This window comes from Botrytis byssoidea (assembly GCF_014898295.1).
Source record: "Botrytis byssoidea strain MUCL 94 chromosome Unknown BBYS_016, whole genome shotgun sequence".
NCBI lineage: Eukaryota > Fungi > Ascomycota > Leotiomycetes > Helotiales > Sclerotiniaceae > Botrytis > Botrytis byssoidea.
This window is the reverse complement of record NW_024065857.1, coordinates 845440-868370: the sequence shown is the minus strand read 5'-3', so window position 1 is coordinate 868370 and position 22931 is coordinate 845440. Positions and strand designations below refer to the sequence as shown.

General features: G+C 38.6%; 1 protein-coding gene across 1 annotated transcript; it reads left to right on the top strand.

Annotated features, from left to right (window-relative positions):
- Positions 1-1028: 1028 nt before the first annotated feature.
- EAE97_008017 (uncharacterized protein) lies at positions 1029-1886 on the top strand (the record flags this gene model as incomplete). Its single annotated transcript, XM_038878531.1, has 2 exons — positions 1029-1142; positions 1164-1886. The coding sequence occupies 2 exons, from the start codon at positions 1029-1031 to the stop codon at positions 1884-1886; spliced, it is 837 nt and encodes a 278-aa protein (XP_038730781.1).
- Between the last annotated feature and the right edge of the window lie 21045 nt (positions 1887-22931).

The following is a 22931-nucleotide window of genomic DNA, read 5'->3' as shown; positions in this document are numbered from 1 at the left end:
TTATGGAAATATATGTTCCTATAATGATAATTAATTACTGAACAACTTCCCTTACAACTGACCTTGAAACTAGAGCAACACTGAACATAGAAGATTCAGTTTTGTTTGGTCTGAGAACTGGAAAGCCTAGGCATACACCAGCCAAATCACCTGATCTTATATCAAGAAAGACCCGCCTGCCACCTGAGAGGGGGTGTAGTTTCAACTCTATCGAAATTTAATACCAAATGTTGGAGCTAATTGCACTAGTTTATGACTCAATTCTACATATTCCAAATTCTTGACAACCTAGATCTTCAGATGCTCGCTTTACAGGAATTATCTATGCCACAATCACCAATCAAAAAAATGACAAATTTAAAATCATTCCAGAAGGTATAATTGTTTTGCTGGAAAGTGTAGCCCATGTATATCATGGCTTCTTCTCTGGCAAGATCATCGCATCAATGACAGCAGATCTTATGGTAGGAAGGCTTTACTTTCTTGTACTTTAATGTTTTATAGAAGCCAATCCCCAGGTTCTCACACTACAAAATTGATCCCCACAACAGCTGCCGAATTGAGCAAGAATGATAGTGGCATATCTCCCACTAAATCAGCTTACTTTCAGATATTTGTGATCCAAAGGTACAACCACTTTCCCGTGGGTCAAATTGTTGCTCAAAACACCCCAAATGTTCTACGGAGAGAACTACGATTGTCTAGGGCGTTCACGTTATTTTTCAAGCCTTTGCATGGCCAAATAGTTACATTTGTAGACCCATTTGGATGAAGCTAGGTGGTTAAAAATAGGTACTGGTAACGTCATTTTTCCCACTAAATTTGAGCCCAAACTTTCCCCGGATTTCCATTTGAACTGGGGAAGAGTATATATATTCACGATCATTTCCATAAGATTTCATAGACTTTCTGATACTGTATCAGGACATTATTTCTATATCAGAATCTTTCAAGTACTAGTAATCAAAAGCTAATTATCTTGATTGCCATAATTGCTGAAGTCCCTGGATTCAGAACAACCATCCACCATGACGAACTCGAATAACATATCGCCCAACAACCACTCGATGAACCAAAGACTCGAAATGCCTCTGGAGATCATCATCAACAATGCATCGAAGCATTACAATATCAAAACTGGCGTAAGTATATCAATCTTGTAGTTTCTTTTCAATCGCTTGAACATCAATACTGATGATCTTTACAAGGCCTCTTCTTCTCAATCTGCAGTCGCACCCGGTACTTCGCTAGAGTCTTCAATGGCTAGCTTAACTGTTCAATCTGCAGATGCACCTGATACTTCTCAAGAGCGTCCGTGGGCTAGCTCAATGTATCACTTTAGAGCTCATACTAATACTTCTCAAGGGGGTCATCAACTCCGCGCTAACGCCCCTTCTTTTCATGCTCGAAGGCTCTTAGCCAACCACTACCTTCTTCATAATCGCGGTGCCACCTCTCGTACTCCTGCCCGAGGGTTCTCAGCCCACCGCGCTTCCATTAAAGCTGTTTGGGATCGCGCCAAAGCGGCCAGCGAGAATTCCGGTGCACACACCTCTACCACTATCTTTAACCCTGCCATTCAGGCCTTCACTCCCTCCCAAGGATTCCTTCCTAGAAGATCCCAAGCGGAGGTTGATAGCGAATATGACTGTGGCTTTCCATATTGTGGAGGGTTCTGTGCGAAATATCCCGCCCGCGCTGCCAATGACGACAACAATGAGGCTGGGCAGCAAGCAAGCTCTTCCCCTGTAAAAGATGAGATTCAAGAAAACATTATCTTAAGCCAAGCAGGGATTGAGCACACGCTTGAAGAGGAAATTGACTACGACGGCGATCATACCAAGGAAGACGATTGTCTAAATCACGATGCTATTGAATCCGCTTGATCTCCGATTTAAGATGCAAAATACTATGGGGGCAAGCCGTTCTCTTGCAGCAGATCTCGCCAAGAATTGTCAAGGACGACTTGCTTCTGGCTTTTATATCATCTGTAAACTTCGATGATTCTCTTATTATAGTATGCACTGTGTGTTTCTTTTTCGTGTAACATGGGTGACGGTTGAATGATTCTCTCATTGCTCTCATTGCCGTATGGGTTTTTTAACAATCAGCGACGGTTTAATGATTTCTCATTACCGTGTAAAAACTTTCATTTCTCCTTTTTGTGTAGCAGCAGTGGCGGTTGAATGATTCTTTCATTACCGTGTATAATTTTTGTTTTCTCCTTTTCATGTAAATAAGTGACGGTTGAATGATTCTCTCATTACCGTATATACGTAGGTATATAGTAGTATTAGTAGAAATTTCAAAAATTATTAATTCTATCTATAGCCAATGCTACGCTTACCTATATGTATATATTATTCTTATGTTATACGAATTCTAGAATTTGTCGCATGCTGAGGTCCAGTGGGTGCATGGTCTGACGGGACACTTCTCAACATTCGACTATCAAATTCAATCTTCAATTGTTTGATTTCAGTATTCATATTTTGATTGTTCAATCTCTAATGAAACATTGTAACAATTTCTAAGATATAACAATCAACATATCGAGAGATATCTCTAAGTCCGTTCTTGTAGTGGCCTGTCGATCCCTTCACCTACCGGTGGTCTCTGTAGAAATTACTATCTTATTTTTCAGGTATCATCAGTCTCCCTCAGATGCTTGATTCAATCCGATGATCTACTCCGGCACTCCCTGGCAAAGATAATGTTATGCATGTTCATTTCTTGCGAAAGGCCATGCTATTTCTCCAGGAGCGAGTCCGAGTAAGCAATACATCCAGCGAGTTATTGGTTGATATTGCATGTCCCCGTGATACGGATGCAGTGATACAAGTGCAAAAGATTCAGGTTAAAACAACATACGGATCGACAGCGGCAGTCTTTAGCCATTACACATACCAACGGGCCCGTGAGATCAAAGGCAGATTTACATCCCGCATAGCTAATGTCTCATTCTTGGAACCGAACCGACTGAGTGTTATCGTTTTAGCTGAGCAGACTTGAGGCAAAAAAGCTTAGGTCAGATTCCTACATAGGAAGGTTCATTGAGGCTTATAAACACGTCAGGGTCAGGATCTTTCTTGGGATCTACATATATGCAAGTGTTGTATGCTAGAGTCACCTGCCTACTTCAATGCATGCAGCTGAGTCTACTTATCTTCCCGGATGATCGACGGTTTACGACTGGCACTCATGCTGCCAGAGAGTATGCTACTTCGCCACTAAGTATGTCAGGTTAGTCCTCTTGTAGTTTACTATTGTGTGATATGTGCATCTAGCTTCGGAGTTGCATACTCATCAATCTCTAGCCGCACGAGTATGTGGAGAATTAAGGGACTCTGTGTCTCTCGATATTTTATGTATGCAGGGTGCAATAGCTAGACGCAGCGGATTCATGCTAGCCGATTTAATTTCAGAAGAAGGGGGGGGAGGGTATTGTAGGCCGCATATCTTGACCTTACTAGATAGTAAGTTTGTTTCAAATCTTTACGGACTTATACTAATACCTACACAATCCAGCTTCCTGCTCTAATGCAAAAGTACGACGTGCATATTTTTCATGTAGAATTTATCAAATCGTATCATCTAGACCATCTCATCTCACTATATCAAGTGGGTACTATCAACTTCCAGGCTTCCCAAAACACACTTTTTATTCATTGCAGGTAGCAATAAAATGACTATTGCTTCCCAATACAACATAACATTGCAGAATGCGTCTAGTCGCATATGTACGACTAGGGTACATACATAGTGGGGCTCACATAGCATATCAACATCGTAACCCAACTCCCTTCTCAAACTTGTAAAAGCCCATAATATCATAAATTTTTTTCATTTCCTCGCATTCAAATATTGAATGCGGAGAGACGAATCAAGGGATTCATATCTCACAATAAACACGAGTTTGGTTAGAAATGAATAGATGAACATGTGGGGTCCTACGTGGCTGCACATAGTTCACGCCTGGTTACGTGGCTCACCGAGCACGATTACGCTCCTGCACGTGAGCGACGGGTGCAGTGCAAATGGGTGGAGATAGAGATACGTGGTACTGTATATTGTTCATGAATTATTGACAAAGTGGTAGTACCGTAGTTTGGTAATATGTGCGTTGGGGATTTCATCGAGAACAGTGGTTTGGGCATGAAGAATTTTCTGGAAATGCCGGATGCATATGGATGGAGAATCAGAAGTCTGGAGTTCTGGGGAAGTAAGACATACGGGGAATGGGGTTGAGCAATGAAGAGCTGCAAGATGTGAATCTGTAACTAATCTAGATCAGCCACAATTTGCGAATTATCAAAACACATTACTGGTCTACCATGACTTCACGCTCAGTACTCTGCTATCACTGTACCGTGTTTCATTGTAAGTTAACAATATACGTTGTGTACTTTGTATCGTGACCCAACACTGGTGATATCCAAGACCGAATACTGACTCGAACCATAAGTATCATTCTCATATTGGAGTAGTACTGCATCTTGCTTATAAGCTTGTTGTGTGCCAATTTCCTTATGCCTGTAGAAATTCTGTACAGCAGGTAAACCAGTAGGATAAATAGCGTAAATGAAATTTCGTGTACGGGCAGCAAGACATATTGAACCAAGAGAGAGAATTCTCGCTACTCCGTACAGACCAGTAATTTGAAGTAAAGCTTATTTGGATGTAGTGGCGACAAAAAGGGCAAGAGAGATGATTCCTTCTCCGGCATAGAACTCAACATGAATTCATCCCTATTCAGGACAAAAGTAATTCACAGAAGATCGATGCCCTCTTTGCTCATAGGAAACTATTCCTACTACATTCATTGCCCGCTATGATAAATTTGGCGAGAGGGATGTTTTAGTTGCTAAGCCCATAGCTCTAAATACGTCGATTGGATATAATTTTCCTCATAGACCCTCCTTGCATCCTAGCCAAGACCCTGAATTGAAACCCTATGCAGTCAAATCTCTCAAACCCCTCAATTTCATTCCCACAAAGTCGTCATTCAACCTCGGTACGTGCTTCCCTTCCATTCATCCATTTCTCTCCACCAAAAATCCCCAAACAAGGAAGATCTCGATATCATCACTGAAACTGTGATTCAGGTTCGCTTGCATTCAAGTCTACATCTTCTTTGATCAAGGCTGACTGACATCATATATCACTTCTCTCTTGCATCCATTTCAAAGAGCATGAAATTGTAAGGGCCACAGACCACAAGTTGATCAAATTGTGATGTATTCATACTGTACTAATTTAATACATGAACCAATCAGTTCGGTTCCGAAACCCCGATACTCAGCCCCTTCAGATTCCGGAGTTTTATCACCACGCAACTCCTTCAGTGGAGCCACGGAGAGGGTAGAATAAGGTTGACTCCGCGCGGAGTTTCGCTTGATGAACACAATTGACCCGCGCGGAGATTCGTCCGAGATAGTAGGGTAGTACTGATACACATCATACTATTATTGCTTTTAAGACTTTAGAAAATGTGAGACGACCGGAGCACTCGGGTTCCAGAATACTTCTCCAAGAGTCCGCAAGGCCTCCGGGAGCGTTGCGGAGTGTGAGTGAAGAGTATTAGGAGACAGTTGTCTTTTGCTAGCACTCCCCTTGTCTTTTGGGGTATTAAACTGATTATTGATGATGATGATACGGAAAGAAATATCTTGCATCTGTGATAGATGCGCTACATAAAATCAAGACCCGTTTTTGTGCTTATCGATCTAAGTACCAAGTTCGATTTCTCTGCTCAACTACTACCACCACGTTCATAAACGAGTAACTATCAAGAATGAATCAATACTATAAACCTCAAGCAGACACATCATAATGCTATTCTCCTAATGTAAGATCTCGTATCACTAGATTTTGAATATTGACCTGTGAATTGCTCCCTTAACTTTCGAGTTCAAATTCTAGAAAATTGCATTCTAAAATAGCATCAACCCAAGGATACTAGTTCCAGATTTTTAAGGAGAGAATCATACTACATTATAGTCCCCATCTACTCTCAAAATGCATCTTCTAAATTGGAGACTACAAGGGTCAACATCATATTATTCGATAAAATAAATCAATGCTTTGAGCGAACAAATGACGATCAACAAGTTGTGTGTGTTTTTTCTTTCTTAGACTTGATTGACTCCACCAAGAAGTAAAATATTCGTCTGGTTCCCACTTGAATCAAATAAGTTAGAGAAGTGAAGGCAGATAACAGGTTACTAGTGAATATAGGACGAAAAACAAAAGAATATTGAAATTTGATATACATATTGAGACCGCGAGGAGTGTATTACATTGAGTCTTCACACAGAAAGTTCTGTCTAACGGAACTGAGCTTTTTTTTTACTCTTTGTCATCGCTGTATATCTAAAACGTATGATTTTCTTATCTTGAGACTTCTTTATACTCGGAATGGTAGTCTGGAAATAAGTGTCTCGTCTGAACTTAGTAATTCAATGAAAAGAAAAGAGGAGAACTAATTGAGATTTAAAGACACGCTCTATAATAGTATACACAGTAGTATATAGTTGTTAAAGTTCCAAGTCGATCATTAAATATGTTAATTTGCACTATAAAAGTTGATCTGTTGAAGTACTTATTATTGCTTTCGAACATAAAGATCTATCATCTCGAGGCAATTTATATATAGTTTAAATCTACGTGTTGAAAAAGCAGTCCCGATTAAGCAGTCAAGACTATGGATTCGATAGCTCTCACTTCGACCTTGAAACATTAGATTGATTTTACTCAAGTTGAGGATTTCGCTTTCAATACAAAAATCTAGAGTCGAGATAGTATATCGACAACTCAAACGGATATAGGCTTGTAAGATCGACAACAATCAGATGTTATACAAAATGAAAGTAAATTACTTTCAGACTAGGTATTAAGTAATTCAGAATCAGTCTTTTGGAAATTTTCATATATTTGGACGATTTAGGATATAGGGGGGAGGCTATAAGGGGGCTGGGTAATCGTTTAGACAAGCGATTCTCGGTAAACAGAGACATCGTCATGGAAACCCATCTTATAAGAAGAGCAAACAGATCATGTACAAATTTGTATAAATCACCAAAAGCAAGTGTATCATATGCTAAGACCATTACGGTAGAATTATTCATCATTTCCTATCATCATATTCCGAGAGATTCTACATCCAGACATAGCGGCAGTTAAAATTTTCAAGGGTGTACCGAATGGCTTTCCGGTATATTCCATCAGTTGCTATTGCAAATCATGTTGTTGAGAGGCAATTTGAAGTCGCCCGATCATCCCACTAAGGAATTATTGACAATTCATCATCATATACTGCCGCTCATTCTCTGATATGTTTTGCACTAGCAACTGAAAACAATTGCAAGAAGAAGCCTTTAATTTCTTATTCATATAGGAGAACAGTTCGTCTCAAAAGCCACTCGGCACTTCTCTCCAAACCAAAAATTATTTTAGTCCTTCATTCAAGTCCACTCTTATCTTGACACCCTTCTCTTATAACATTCGGCCCTTTCCCCAATTCCCATCAAACGTACTCCAGCTTCTGCACTTGCATATATTCGGTCCTTTCCCCATGATCCTCCATATTCTGCAAGTTTGTGAGCCCAACAATTACGACACCCCGCCGGCTCCGCTCCCACTTTACAATGCCGTATGTCCGTCTTGACATATCCACTCAAATCGGCCCTTTCCCCGACTCGCCCACTATTCCGCTTCTCAGTCCTGCAAAGAAATCCGCTCCGCATGCCTATCTCACAAAAGTCAAAATATGACACACGGAAACATACATCCACTGGGGAAATAACCATATCGGTCCTTTCCCCAACTCACTCAATCCCCAACCCTATCTCCATGGCGCGTACGCCCAATTGCTGAAACCCTCTATATCCACCGGAGTCGGTCCTTTCCCCAATACTTCTGACATACATAAGACCGTTTTATCTCCAAACCGACTCAATCCGAGTCCAACCGTGAAGGTTGTCCAGCCCGTGCCCATTGTGGGTGGAAATCGAACCTATCCCCAATCCCCAATCCCCGGTCCCCAATTTCCTCTAGCACACGCTTCATATTGATAAACGGAGCACACATCAAACTCTCATTTTCTTGTCTAGGAAAGAATAGGGCTGGGAGTTGAGGGCATGCATCATTTAACATTCCAGCCCTAACAGAATTTTCACCTAAAGCTTGTTATGTCTCGCAAAATTTTCCACGCTACAACCTTATCCCACTTTTGAGCCCTGGAATCTAAGGACTAGACACTGTTGAGTGCCTCACATTGCGTGGCTCCCTCTCTCAACCCACTTGCCAAGTAATCATCAACAATTACAGTTACCGGAAGTTCATCTCTTAGTTCCCAGTCGAACGTACTGGCCGCTTTACGGCGTACGCGCGATAAGTGGTTTGAAAATTGATAGCCATTTGAAGTCCGAGCGGGAAGCTTCAAAGCTGGTTGAACAGTGCACCGTCGATCTCTCAGCCCGCAAACTTTATTTCAAGCCTTAGCTTGAGTCCACAATAGCAAATCAATAAAATATCCATAGACATCACATTGCGAGCTTAGTGTCGTCGTTAGTGTGACAACCATGAGAGGTGCATTGAATGAAATCCATTAGCGAATTCAAATAGACTTTCTGCACGCCCGTAGCTTGCATCCTTTCGTGGCTCACCGAATACCAAACATTCGGTCGGGACCGCCACCTTCCTTTGAAAATCAGCACTTTCAGGGTCCATGTTTTCTTGGTAATCCGATTGTTTCCTTGAGATTGTCTGGGCTGCTCTTTTTGGGGGGTTTTAAGCCACGGCTGTTTCTTCGGTGTCGAGGATTGGTTTACGATTGTTGGTAATTTATTACCTAGTTAACGGTGTAATCTCCTTTGAAGCAGACGGGTGAAAGTTGAGAAATCTAGTCGATTTACCTATGCTGGACTTGTTTCAATGACTCCCGAACTCTTAAAGCCCGGTTCCATAGTCCAAAACCCTTTGGGAGGGTTGGCTCGGTGTCGACATCAATATGGTTATGCTGACTCAACATACTCAATCTGTGTAACAAAACTGACTCGCAAAACAGTTTTGCGAACAATGGTTATACCCGGAGCCCCTAACTAGAGGCGAGGTCACAGCCTACAGTCTCTGGTGCAATACACCGCAATTCAAATATCAATGTGTCAACCAAAGCTTTAGGAGATATTTCTTTGTCAGACCGTTCAGGGTCTAATCTGCAAATAGAAAATGTATCCGTCTCCTACATTGTTTCTTTGTTCTATTTGTAAAGCTATAATGAAGATCTTAGTGAAAGTACTACTCTCATGCGCCCCGAGATCTTCAACTCAGCCTCACGAGATCAAAATATAGACATCAAAAGGCTTCTCAGATCGCACTCAATTCTAAACACAGACTTCTCTAGCGTTGAAGATCAGTACTTACTACTCACCGTTGCATTGATTTTTACAAAGATAAGAAATGTTTCACGACATTGTTTGACATATTGAATTGACTCTACGGTATCAAAGTTCTATTGCACAACATCCTTAACAGCGAAACTGTATCACTCAAAGTTTTCTCCAAATCCTGCAAAATGCATGCATAAGCAGTGATACTAGATTTATCATATATGCAATTTCAAGGTTGCGCTTGTGCACGCCGTGAAAATGCCATGTATTTTTGTATCCTGCTTGTTGTTTGGTTATGTTCGTCGCGATAAGAGAGTTTCACCACATGCAGAGCGTTTAACCTTCCGTTTTGAAGTATGTTTGCAGGATTAGAGCGTTTACAACCTATTGATATTGATAAATTTGATATCGATTTTTTGAGGATATTAAAGGGGACGACATGATATCGGAACATTAAAGCCTGGTTAAAGGGTTAAGATGTGGTTGTACGTGTCATACAGCAACGGGGTTACACAGAAGGCGTGATCACAAGATCAGTTTCTTCTCCTAATATATTTTCATGATGAGCACTTGGGGGTAAGAGGTGGGGGAAGGAATGACGATGAGGAAATACTCTAGAGTAAAGATGAGCGAGTTGATGAGTGGAGAGGAGATGGTTTCCCCAGACTATCACATATCCGATTCCTGTTAACCAGACTGCAGCAGTGGTAAGTTATCAAGTAAGAGACAACCCCACCAACCCCCTCTCCCCACTTCTCATTAAAAGGGAGAAGAGATAGTTTATCAGCCGTGCTTCTCGAATAAGAAAAAACGAAGATATATTGTTTTAGCGTCGTGTAGACTAGTATACAAGAAAACATTAATATAACCCTACTTCCTCATTAGGTCACACAAAGAGGCATCTTCAATGCCCCAACTGATTACGCTTCGGGGCTGACAATTAAAGGGTTCCTCGAAGCTAGTTGCTAGATCAGAAATGATATGAACACTCGGGTCCAAACTCAGTACCTCGCCTTTCGAAAGTGATAAGAAATTTATACTATACCAATAAGGCCCTGAGAATCATCGGATGGTTTCTTGAGATTTGATCTCTATTCTCTAAAATTGATAGTGACAACAGTAGTGGAAGGCAAAATCTTCGTATTCCATGCCCAATGTTATCTTTAGGAAAATCGATAGTTATCCATAATGATTATCAATATATCAGTCCATCAATCACCCCATGCCAATGATTGCCAATCAAAGCCCACAATAATTCGTGCAGATGTGCAGATCCAATCACATGCGACATAACTAGTCACTTGGAAATATGCACGTTTGTTAAAATCAATGGATATAAGCCTGTTCTAGATGCATAGCCAAGTTCCTAACGCCATGATAAGAATTTCGGTGACTTTGGTATCGTGACTTTGATAAAGTCACGGTACTCGGGGTACACGAGAACGTGACCTTCATCTCACCATGACGAGGACTTGCATCTTACGATATTCCGGTGAGATTTCCACTGGAATAGGGTTTCTCCGTGTCATTCGGATCGGCAGAGAGCTGAACTTGCAGATAACCTATGTACCGGTACTTCCGGTACCAAGATGCGGCATGGGGAAATGGATATATTGTCCGAGATCGTCGTATCTCTTCAATATATATTTAAAGTTTGAACTGGGATGCAATGCTAGGTAAACAGGTCCCTACTTACATACCTTCATGTATCATGTATCATGTACCATGATGATTTATCTTTATCTCTTGGTCTTCCTGGCAAGATTTGTCAGTCCTGTATGACCCGAGTATGACACCCCGCATCCTTAATGTGAATTACTATCCTCAAACAGCCAGCGAGATAGTTCAAGTGCTCAAAGCTCTTGATCAGTAAGATTACATCATATCAGCTAGTAAATAAACGAACTCCCAAATCAGATAGTATCTCGACTACACTTTCACGAGTCATGACATTATATCTGACAGCTGCACATCCATTACTTGGAAGCTACCCCGCATTATCTTGGTACGTCTATTCACCACAGAAGTGAAACAGAGGCTTGAAGATATGAGATCCCAACCAATCAATTTCTCCCTCCCGTTATTGTACGACGCAGTGTGAAATGACCAGTCATATCTCATATCTCATCTATATCCACATGTCTTACACCACCAGAAGCAAGGAGGGGTAAGCATGTGAAAAATAACGTCTTCCAACGCCACCAAGTAGGACGTCTCAAACGCCTTTGAGAAATTATCCTAATTCTCCTAATTATCACACCATACATTTTCTCAAGAGGGGCAAACGAAAACGCCCTCTGCGCCACTAACCCAACGAAATGGATACGAAAAGCCCGTGGCAATTGTGTTACATAACCTCTTCGTAATCACACGGGGGGACCTCCTCGGGCAATATTCGGAATGGTATGTTATAAATGATGTGCATATGAAAAAAGCGTGGGATGCGGTATACTTCGTATTACAATCTTAAACACTGAGAAAATTTTCTCCATGGGCATGCGATATGTGTTACTTGAAAATTATATAATTATATTAGAGTGAGATAACGTAGTTTATTAGCATATGGGCTATATCAGCATATGGGCCACTTTATTTTATATACAAAATTCATTTGTGTAACGTGGTTTATCATCGAGTAGCCCATATCATTGAGTGACCCATTTTCATTTCAATTTACACCTATCTCTTTCAATATATATTTTATCAACAATCTATAATAAATTCGAATAATCAAGAAGCTTATATACTTTTTATTATTAAAATTATTTATAAAAATAAAAAATTAAGTATTTAAAAGATTACTATATTCTATAATATTTCTTATATAATTTTTTAATATAGAATAAAAGATTTATCTTTTTATATAAAAACTTGAACAAATCATTATAAGATTATAGAATTAAAAAAAGAGATAATTATTTAATATATATTTAATATAGATTTAAAAGGATTTTTATTTAAATTAAAGAATATAGAAGATATAATAAATAATATTCTCAAATCGAAGGGTATAAAATATATTAGAAAACTTTAAGTATATTAATTCATAAAGTATTAAATTAAATTAAAAATACATTTTAATTGTATTTATGACTTTTAAAGAGCTTTTTATAAGAATTCTAAGTTTTTTGAAAAATGATTTTAATTGATTGTAAATATATAAATGAAATATAGTATTTTGAATCAAGATTTTTATAATTTCGATAAAATAGGCTTTATAATAGGGATTATATATATATAATAATAATAATAATTAGTATTAAACGAAATAATAGAAATAAGATAGTATAACTAGATAATCGGAAATGGGCTATAGTAATAATATATGGAAATAAAGAAGGTGAAATTATTCCCTTATTTTTAATAGTTTAAGGATAAATTTATTTTTTTAATTAATATATTAAAATAAATCTTTCTATGAAATAAGCTATTAAATCTATATTTAATAGATAAACAAATAATAAAATAGATTTAAAATAATTGAAATATTTTGATAAATATATTAAGAATTAAAGAAAAAATAAATATTGAATATTGATATTAAATAAATATAAAAACTATAAATCAATAGCTTTTTAAATATATTATAAAAAGAACAATATTATATATTTATATTTATTATTATATTTAAGTTATTTAATTTAATTATTTAATATTAATTATTTTAATAATCTAAAATATTTATATACTAATTAAATTAATAGATTTATTAAAATATATGTTAATTATATTTCAAAGATTGAATTCTTTATAGTTTTTAAAACTATATATAAAGAATTAATTATTTTTTAGAATATAAAATCAGAATTTCAAGAAATAGATTTAATTCTATTTAATCCTAAAATTATATTCTCGAAATTAGATATTCAAATTTATATACTTATTCTTCTTTTTTTTAATTTAAATTAATAAATCTTTAAATCCCTTATAACCTAACTAAAATTCTTTTTTAATTAATATTAATTAAATCTTGAATAATTTATTATTAAATAAACTTCTTTATACTTATATTCGAAATTATATTAATTTTAATTAAAAATATAAAGAAATTAATTTATAAAAATATACTTTTAAATATAAAGATTTATATACTTTAAATAATAAATAAAATATTAAATAAATATTAATATATAAAAAAAACCCAATTATATTAAAAAGAAATATTTATTAAATAAAAAGTTTTTAATATATTATCTTAATAAAAAATTGATATTTAAATTCAATATAATAAGTATTAAAAAGAAAGGAATTCTAATAAAGAAATATCTTTTAATTAATATTATAATAAATATAGAAAAATAGAATATAATATAAGAATTTATTGAAATAATATAATAGATTCTAGATTATTAGATTACTAATAGTTTTAATCAATTGATTTAATTGTTGTTAAATAATATGGATTTGAAAGTGTAAATTGAAGTGAAAGTGGGCTATTCAATGATATGAGCTACTCGATGATAAACCACGTTATAACTATATACTTTCTTTATTAATCAATAGAATTCTTTAAAAATCATCTTTTGAATACTTATTTTTTTGTTTTTTTTGAATAATTTCAATAATGAGGAGTATATAGGATTCTTGATTATTCAAATTTATTATAAATTATTAATAAAAATATATATTGAAAGAAAAGAGAGTGAATTGAGGTGAAAGTGATCCGCATATTGATATAACCTGCACACTGATAAATCACGTTAGAGAAAATCAATAATTAACCTATCAAACGTAACGAACCCCTAAATTTACCGAACACACGGGACGAGACGGGAACACACCAAGCTTTTTTCTCTTCCCTCCCATTACCAAATTCGGGGTTCGCGAGGTCTAGATCGTCTAAAAACAGTCTCTATCAAGACACCCCCGATATAATCCCGAACCCTCGCAACGAATATTTACCTATCAAAATCTCCTTCCAAATGCATCTCTTTCCCATCTGCGCCATTTTTGCATACATGAGATGCGAACTATGAGAAGCAATTCTTTGCAATGTGCATGCAGATAGATGGCGTATTCTATGCAAGCTGCTCAAAACGAAAAAACGATATATCATATAATCGTACGAGTAATGTAACGGTCAAGACGAATTTAGAATCCGATACCAAGGTATGAAATGGGAGGGAGCGCTTTCGCTCTTCTTGGCTCGTTTTCCGTTTGCCTCTTTGTCGCATTCGTTTGCCTATCAAAATTCCGATATCGTACATATATCTATAGCAAAGCTATCGGGTATTTGCCACTGCGTATGCAGATATGTCACGCTATTGGTGTTACACGGCGCGTGATATGGCATTAGTACATGCGAGTTTGAATTGTTTATAGACGGTTAGTACGTGGGATGTTAAAGTGCACAGTGTGCGTTACACAACATGAAGAAGACATTGAGCAAGCAAACTTGCATGCGATTCAATGGTTTGGATTGGCATGTACTGGAAGGTTCTCGAAAATGTGAAGATATACTTTTCTTGGTATAACACGAACCAAACTTTGGTTAATTATGGATAATGTATAGGTATGACTTGCAGTTAGGTTGTACATGTCCGTATGCACTGCGATCATGTCAATAGAGTGCATCGAATCCAGCTATTCTTCTTAGGATCATCTAAATTGCGCTTCCATCTCTGGTGGAGAAACGTCAGCTTTACCCGGTAGAGCACCCTAAAGCTCAATCAACCTATACGAGATGGAATCAGAACCGGCAAGTAAAATGAGAGACTTGACGACATCTAAAATCGATCCCAACGTCAACCTACAGACTTCATCAATCGCTCTCGTATTCACCCATTCATCAAAATAATCGCCTACCTTTCTAATTTTACCCCACGCTCCTAGTATCCCGCGCGCAAACCCACACACAAGAAAACTTCCAAACCTCATCTTATTTTGTCCTATTCTGTACCAAGAGGCTGTGCTTTCATATATGTTTTATCACTCATATTTCATTCAATTGTGGATCAAGGCCAAGAATAGGCGCTTGACATCCTTCCACGAGTAACGTTCCCGGGCCACCAGTAGGCGGCAACACAACCACCCATGAAGAGTGGTGTTTTTGTACGAAATATTCCCGACGCAACCTGTATGCGGCCGGCCTCGGAGTGATTTGATGTTCCGCAGTATGAAGAATGATGGTAAGTAGTACGAGGGTACTTGTTGGTATGTACAATAGATGAATAGATGTGATGTGATGTATAATGACATGTCGGATCAATCAATAAAGAGGAGTTGTAACACGTGGAAGATATATTTATCCCTTTCACTACAACTTTGAATGAGTGCCGGTGTCAGAGGTTTCCGAATTTATGACTGCTCTTTGAAAATCTATCTCCCGTATCTAGATAACGTGACATCGAAGGTCTTCTCATTGCCGTCCTATTCTAGGTTGTCTATGACCCATCTCAAGTGCACCACAAACCTAAACCAAGCTCATACAGTGCTTCTTCTCCACCGCGCGGAAGCTCAAAGTAAATTTGCTTGCCGTAGTCACGTCACGGGCTCCTTCATTCTCGTCCTCGAGTCTCTCTCATTTGATATCCCACTTATCGCTTATCACTAGACGAACCAAAATCTAAAGAAGTAGGTTGTTGTCTCATAACGGCGCTTAACTTTCTTCATCTCTCCTTCTCAGTTATTACCAAATAAATGCATACCTAATACAGTTCTATATTAAGTGTTTCAGGTTTCAGGTGATGGGCAATTTGTTAAGTTAGTGTATGAGGCGCTTAGGGAATACTATGTTGGAGATTCAATGATGAATTTTGGTGGATTGCAGCGTGCTTGCGTACTATAGATCTTGGAAGTAACAATGTAGAAATTGACCTTGAGAAATGCATCTTATGATGAGTATCAATATCGAGACACCAATGATATAATCCTTACAATAACATATAGACCTCTCGGACCAGAGGTCATCGTGGCCTCTTTCCTCACTCCCGGAGGTCAACATCCGTACCGTCGACTCGTCACTCCTTCGTCAACCTCACCAAGAACTCTATACATCATTCCGCCAAACCCATAGCCATCTTGCATCCTCGAACCCGTGACCATATCCGTGACCCAAGCGTCAAATGAGCTATAATATCAATCCTTAGATCCACAAGGCGGCTATCTCCTCAGCAGGCGGTTTCTAACCGCAAAGTCTGGGGTAAAATTAACTGGCAACCTGGATACTTCCTCTTCTTCCTCCATCTTCCTTCTTCCTACCATCAATCCTATGATCTTTAATGCCCTAAAAATTGTTTCCCGTTACAGTAATCACGGTTGACATTTAAAACTCTATTCGACAAAGATATACTTTCAGTGCTAAGATACTAAATCGAGCGCTTGAATGATACCGAGGATGTACGTGAATTAGTGTCTGAGCTCAAAGAGCGGTACATCGATGCCAAAATGCGGGGTATGGATCTTTTTCGAGTCTAGAGAAGATAAAGGCATCTTTATGCAGAAATGAAACGGGAAATGTCCGAGGGACATGGCAGTGTAAGAGAAAATAGCATTTGAGTTTGAAGATACGATATTTTTTCGTGGGGGTCATGAAGTTTGAGAATGTTGATCTCAACTTTCGTGAGAGTATAGTCAGAATTAACCTCTCAGTGCTACCGGTATGATGGTTCCCCTTCGCCACTAGTAACGGTATGACAGATACCAGATTGATAACGAAAAAAAACTGTTTCCGGATTGGTTTGACGTGTTGATAAGATGAAAGTAAATATCAACAATAAGTATAGCCAATTACTTAGTCAGAGAAGGTGTGGTAATTACAATACCATAGCTTCTGAACTTCTGAACCGCGTCCACAAGCATACTATACTAACTCCAGTATTCATCAATGCTGAGGCCACTTAGTTTATCTTCGCCTCCTATTCTCCATGTAATCTTCAACCAACTAAGTTCACACATGTCTGTGGCCCACTTGTACCCTCTGGCGGCTCTTGGAGTAGGAACGAAAGCCAAGGCCCGAGCATAACTAATCAACTGGCATTCAACAATTCTGTTATCTGCAATACTACCAGTGGCAATGAAATCCAGTCCACTTTCGTGCTAAAGTACCCCGAGTAGCCAAGGAACGATTCAAAAAAAAAAAAAAAAAAAAAAAGTCGAAATTCGGGGTCCTCCACTCTCCGCTCTCCATATTGATATGTTCAACTTTGACCACAGGTTATTGACATCAATTTGTATCCAAAGTGGATGACTTAACGATGTAGAAAGGTACTTCCTTCCCTCATCCATCCGGACAATGAGAAATCCGGGAGCTTGAGAAAAAAATAACCGACATATATTCTCCGTGACTGGTAGCCATCTACAAGCAAGTAAGCAAACATACATTCGAGTTTCAAGATTTCAAATGTGTAGGAAGCCAAAAGGAAATGTTTTTGGAGTATGGGAGATCAACAATACTATACTCTCTTCGTACCTGTCGTAATGTCGATCCGATCTCGACCAAAAGAACGACTGGTACCGACGTCAATATCCCTAAAAAATGAGGAAAAAGATTTCCATCCCTCACTCTAAGTCACGACGCAAAAACGGATAGGTAGTCCCGGATACTTGGTCCTCCTACCTAGTTTTTGCTAACTCGCGGCTGTGATCTTGGCAGGGACGTTTCCCGTTTGAATTCTCATTTATGTATTTCCAATTACTATTACAGTTATTTGAAGATCAATCACCAGCTTAGAATAGATTACCACCAATCCAAGATCAATCATTACTCTACTGGGTGTATTGTTTCCCTGTCCTGACCGTCGATCCTTAAGATCGGTATTCGTTTCCCATCAAAATTCAACGGAAAAAGAAAAGAAATCAAACATCGGTATTAACTTTACATAACTCCTGAAGATCTGATCTACCGAATTTTAAAATTTCCCACATGTTCATGATATTTCCCGTCTTTGACGTTTTCATCGAATTTTGATATTTGGACCTCGCGATGAGCTGATACATCGTTACACATTGTAGACATTCATCGATTTGATAGAATTGTTTGATACAAGATGATAATGACATCATTTTTCTTAATTCCTTCAATTCCAAACCCCCACCTACAAGATATAAAAAGAGAAGCTCGGAACCCGGCGGTCATGATCTGACCACCTGGAACAAGCCTCACCCACAATACTCGTTTCGTCTAAGTACCTGTGGCGTTGAACAAAGCTTCAGGGGTTAAGACCTTTTAGACACCTCATCAATTTTTGAAGGATGATTGAGGAGAGACGATTTAGACTTCATATACCGATAGTTCAATTATCTTAAACCCTCTTTTTGATGCTGTCAAAAAGCTTCTTCATCTTTATCAGATCCCTCTATGTCCTCTAATCCAATCTATCTTTCGCTCTCTTTCACATGTAGTAAGTAGCAATTGATTGGAGATATAACTTTTGATCTATTACGAGGATACGAACGCGCGATATCTCCACCTAGACTAAGTCAGGATCTCACTGGCCAACATTGACTGCATATATCCCAGCTAGTCTCGCTCATCCATGTCCAATCAAACCCAATCCATGCACCAAGAAAAGAGAAAAGAAAAATCAAGGAAATCGCACGTTCTCGTATGCTAAAATAGGCGAGAATTGGATAGGACTAGAGATATGGATGGGATTCTAGAATGAGCCAATCATTTCTATTATGGGAATTGTGAGAGGTCTAGAGCGAATCGATCGAGGGAATGATGGGATTGGTTTGTTGATAATCTTAAAGAGGGAGAGGGAGAAGAGGGAAATTTACGATGTCGAGAAAGAAGGGAGAGAGCAATTCAATGAATTTTTTCGCAACAATATCCAGTAATTGAACGGCTGGATACTTCCAGAGAGTTCATTCACGTTGATGCAGTACATATCACGAGGTAGTTGAGAAATACTACTTAATTGAGACATAAGAATAAAAAGAGGCTTAACATCGTACCAAGGTGCTTCCAACACTTCTTTAACCTCACCGCTATAAAGGCAAATTCGCAACGCAACGCAGAGTACACAGATCATAGAACCTATACCAAGTAACCAAGGTTTCATATGTATGTACAGAGCATGTATGTGTGTGTATGTATGTACGAGAGTTGGGAACTTGGGGTAGAACAATACCGTTGAGGAATCTCATCACGATGATAATAATTCTGCTGAACCGTGCATTTTCTTTTTTGATGATACCCACGATGATCTTTCCTATAATTAATTTCTTCATCTCCATCTCGATTCTCCATCTCGATTCTCCATCTCCTTATCCTTCTCCATTCACTCCACTCCACTCCACTCCCGTCGTCTCAGACTTTTTTCGGAGAAAAACTCCTCTCCCGTCGAAACTCGAATGATGAATCTGTCTCTCTCCCTTTCCAACTTCCAACCCATTCCAACCCACTCCTACCCTTAAATTCCAACTTCAAAAAAATAAGCAATCGAAACGAAATTACAGCGTCGTATGCTCATTGTCCGTCCCAAAAGTGCTCACCTACCCATCATCCCGATCCATCCTTATCAAACCAGCACCAGCACACAAACAACCCAAACGTGCCTTGGAATTTCATCTCGAGACCCGCCATCGCGTAAACTTTCTTTTTGCTACATCACGCTTTTCCGCTCCCGGCCAGCCGCCAGCCCGTCCGGAAATCCGCGCATGGACGAACTTTGAAGGAAGAAGCTCACGTTGCGCTACTTACCTAGACATCCAGCGTTACAATTGACAACAGCCATCGCAAATGATAAGACTACACTTCACGATGTAGTACATATAAGACAGCGACCAGCCCCAAGCAAAAAAATGAGGTCATTGTGACTCGTGCACTCGTTACCATCCTAATAACCTATGCGACGTGCTAAACATCCCAGCAATTTCTTAACTTCACGAGGTTATCTCGCGATATCGTCTCAGCGTCTCCAAATGTCTTACTCTCATACTTCCCAGTGCAAGCCTAAAGATGGAGGCTGCTTGTTATTACCACAAAAAAAGGACTGTGCTGAGTGAGACATTACAATACGTAGATACACACATAATCAAAAATTGGAGACGAAGATTGCGAAATCCAGAAGTATGTACAGCTTGAAAATCGAGATATACTCCGTACAGGGGAGTGGATATCATTTGCATGTTTTTGTGAATTGGGGAATTTATGGGCTGGGCTGGGCTGGCTGGGAGGAGATATGTATACGGATCTGATGATGGATGTTCCAGAGTACATACAGGGTAGGTAGGTAGGTGGTTAGGGATGAGTTGAGGTGAGGTGATTACAGAGTCGTAATTAGATGTGTAGCTAGGGTAGCCATTGAACTTTATGAAATCCATGCTCACTCAGGGTGAGGGTAAGCTTACCAATCGATCAATTGGATAGGTAAATGACAATCGAATCGAGCTTCGATATCACAAATGGATAGAAACGATATCACACATCACATATAGCATTTCCAAACTCAAGATAAGAAACCCCATCCATCCCATCACATCTCGGAGATGAAGGTTCAAAATCAGGTAGGTTGAAACATCGCAAAAATAGAAGAAAACCTACTAACTAGTATTTTCTCTCCATCCATCATGAAATCTCCTTCCTTTCTTGCTTAGAAATCTCATCTTTCGATATTTCCATAATGTGATTCATATGCGAGTGGATCATATCACCGAATGGATCACTTCATTTTATATACAAAATTCGTCTGTGCGTAACCGTGCACTTTCTTTATTTATCGATATAATTTTTCAGAAATTAAAGATATAATATCTAATTATATAAATAATATAAAAATCTAATTTTCATTTCAAAATTCCAATTAATATAAAATTTAATTGAAAAAGAAGGTTTTTGTAATATAAAGTGTAACAATTTTAAGCTATAATCAAAATATCTATAAAGAAATTAGAAATTATAGATATTTCATTTTTATTATTATTTTATATCCTTTTATTTTTCAAAAATAATGAATAGTTATTAAAATAGGTATATTAAAAATGACTAATTTTGGTGCATTTTCAAGTGATCCATTCGATGATATGATCCACTCGCATATGAATCACGTTATCCGTAATCAAATGCCAATCTAAACCCAAGTCCAAAATAAAAAAATTCATCTTCCCGCTTACCTACCATTCCCTCTTGGCGGCCCTTTCCCACACTATACATGATACTATACTGGTAATAAATATACTATATCAAACCATGCACAACTACCTCCTTCCAAGCTCCCAAGCTCGCACACCCATCCATCACGGCATCTTCTAGCCGTGCCGATGCCGATACGAAATGCGATGATATGGTATGGTAGGTATGGCATGATGGATATCGTGCTAGCATGTATGTACTACCGAGTGAAACTACGCGTTGGAGAAACCTGTTCCGGGCTCCGGGTGAGATGGGATGAGATGGGGAATTTGGAATTTGGGTTTTAATTATTTTTGTGGGAGATGGGAATGTGTATTTTCTGATGCGGATTTGTATGTGTGTGGATAGTATTATGGGTATGTATCTAAGTATCTACCCTAACCTCCCTCTATTCTCCCAACACGGCTGTCTATCCATCCACTCTATTCTCATGAACCTTCGCCAACTCGGGGTTTCCTGCTCGAGAGCTGAGAAGATATACCTTTACATTTCCGTTTCGCCCCGTTTCGCTCCGTTTCGCCTTTCCGTTTCGGCTTGGGGTTCGCTTCCGTAGAATGTAAAATGTAAAGCGGCTCCCAAAACAGGCAGCAGTACAGAGAGAGAAAGATAGATTCCTGAAACTTTTCGATGCGTGGTCACTTGTATGTCGGTGCTGAGGAGTATGCGATTTGGGGAGAGGAGGGGAAGGGGGGTTATTTGCACGTGGATGATGTATATGTGTGATTACCATATAATTTAACTACCTACATATTTACTGAATACTACATATCTACTGCTTACATATACACGCATATACGCATATACGCATATTGAATTTTGAGGGGAGGGAGGATTATATAATTACAGATTTTTTACCTAGCCATCTATCTATCTACACACACATATATATATATATATATCCACCGATATAATAAAGATAAGAATTCCATTAAAAAATCCATATTTCTCTTCCTTTCCCAATGATCTCATCTCAAGCATACCTTCCGCCCCTCACCCCGTGCCTCCGCGTCAAGGATTTCTCTCTTTCTATCACTGGTTTTTGTTTCCATTTCTTACTCTCATCCTCACCATCTATTTATTTTCTTACTGGGTAGTTAGGGAGGTAACTAACCGCCTACCTATTTATTACTCATCTACCCACCCCTCCATCCCATGATTCCCATCGAATCTCAAACCCGAAGTTTCCGAGTTAGGATATCCATGGATGAGATGTTCATGGATGGATGATAGAATTGAGTTTGCAGTTTGAGTTTGCAGTTTGAGTTTGCGTGAGAAAGGTGATGTGAGGTGATGAAATATCTACATACATACTTATATACCTAGCTACCTATTGTAGAAAAAAAGAAATAGAAACAGAAATAGAAAAAAACTCAATTCAATCGCTCTCCGTAAAGATAACCTTACGGCGCGGGGACTCGGGTCCTCGGGTTCTGTAGTAGAGATGTCTACTAGGTAGTGTAGGCCAT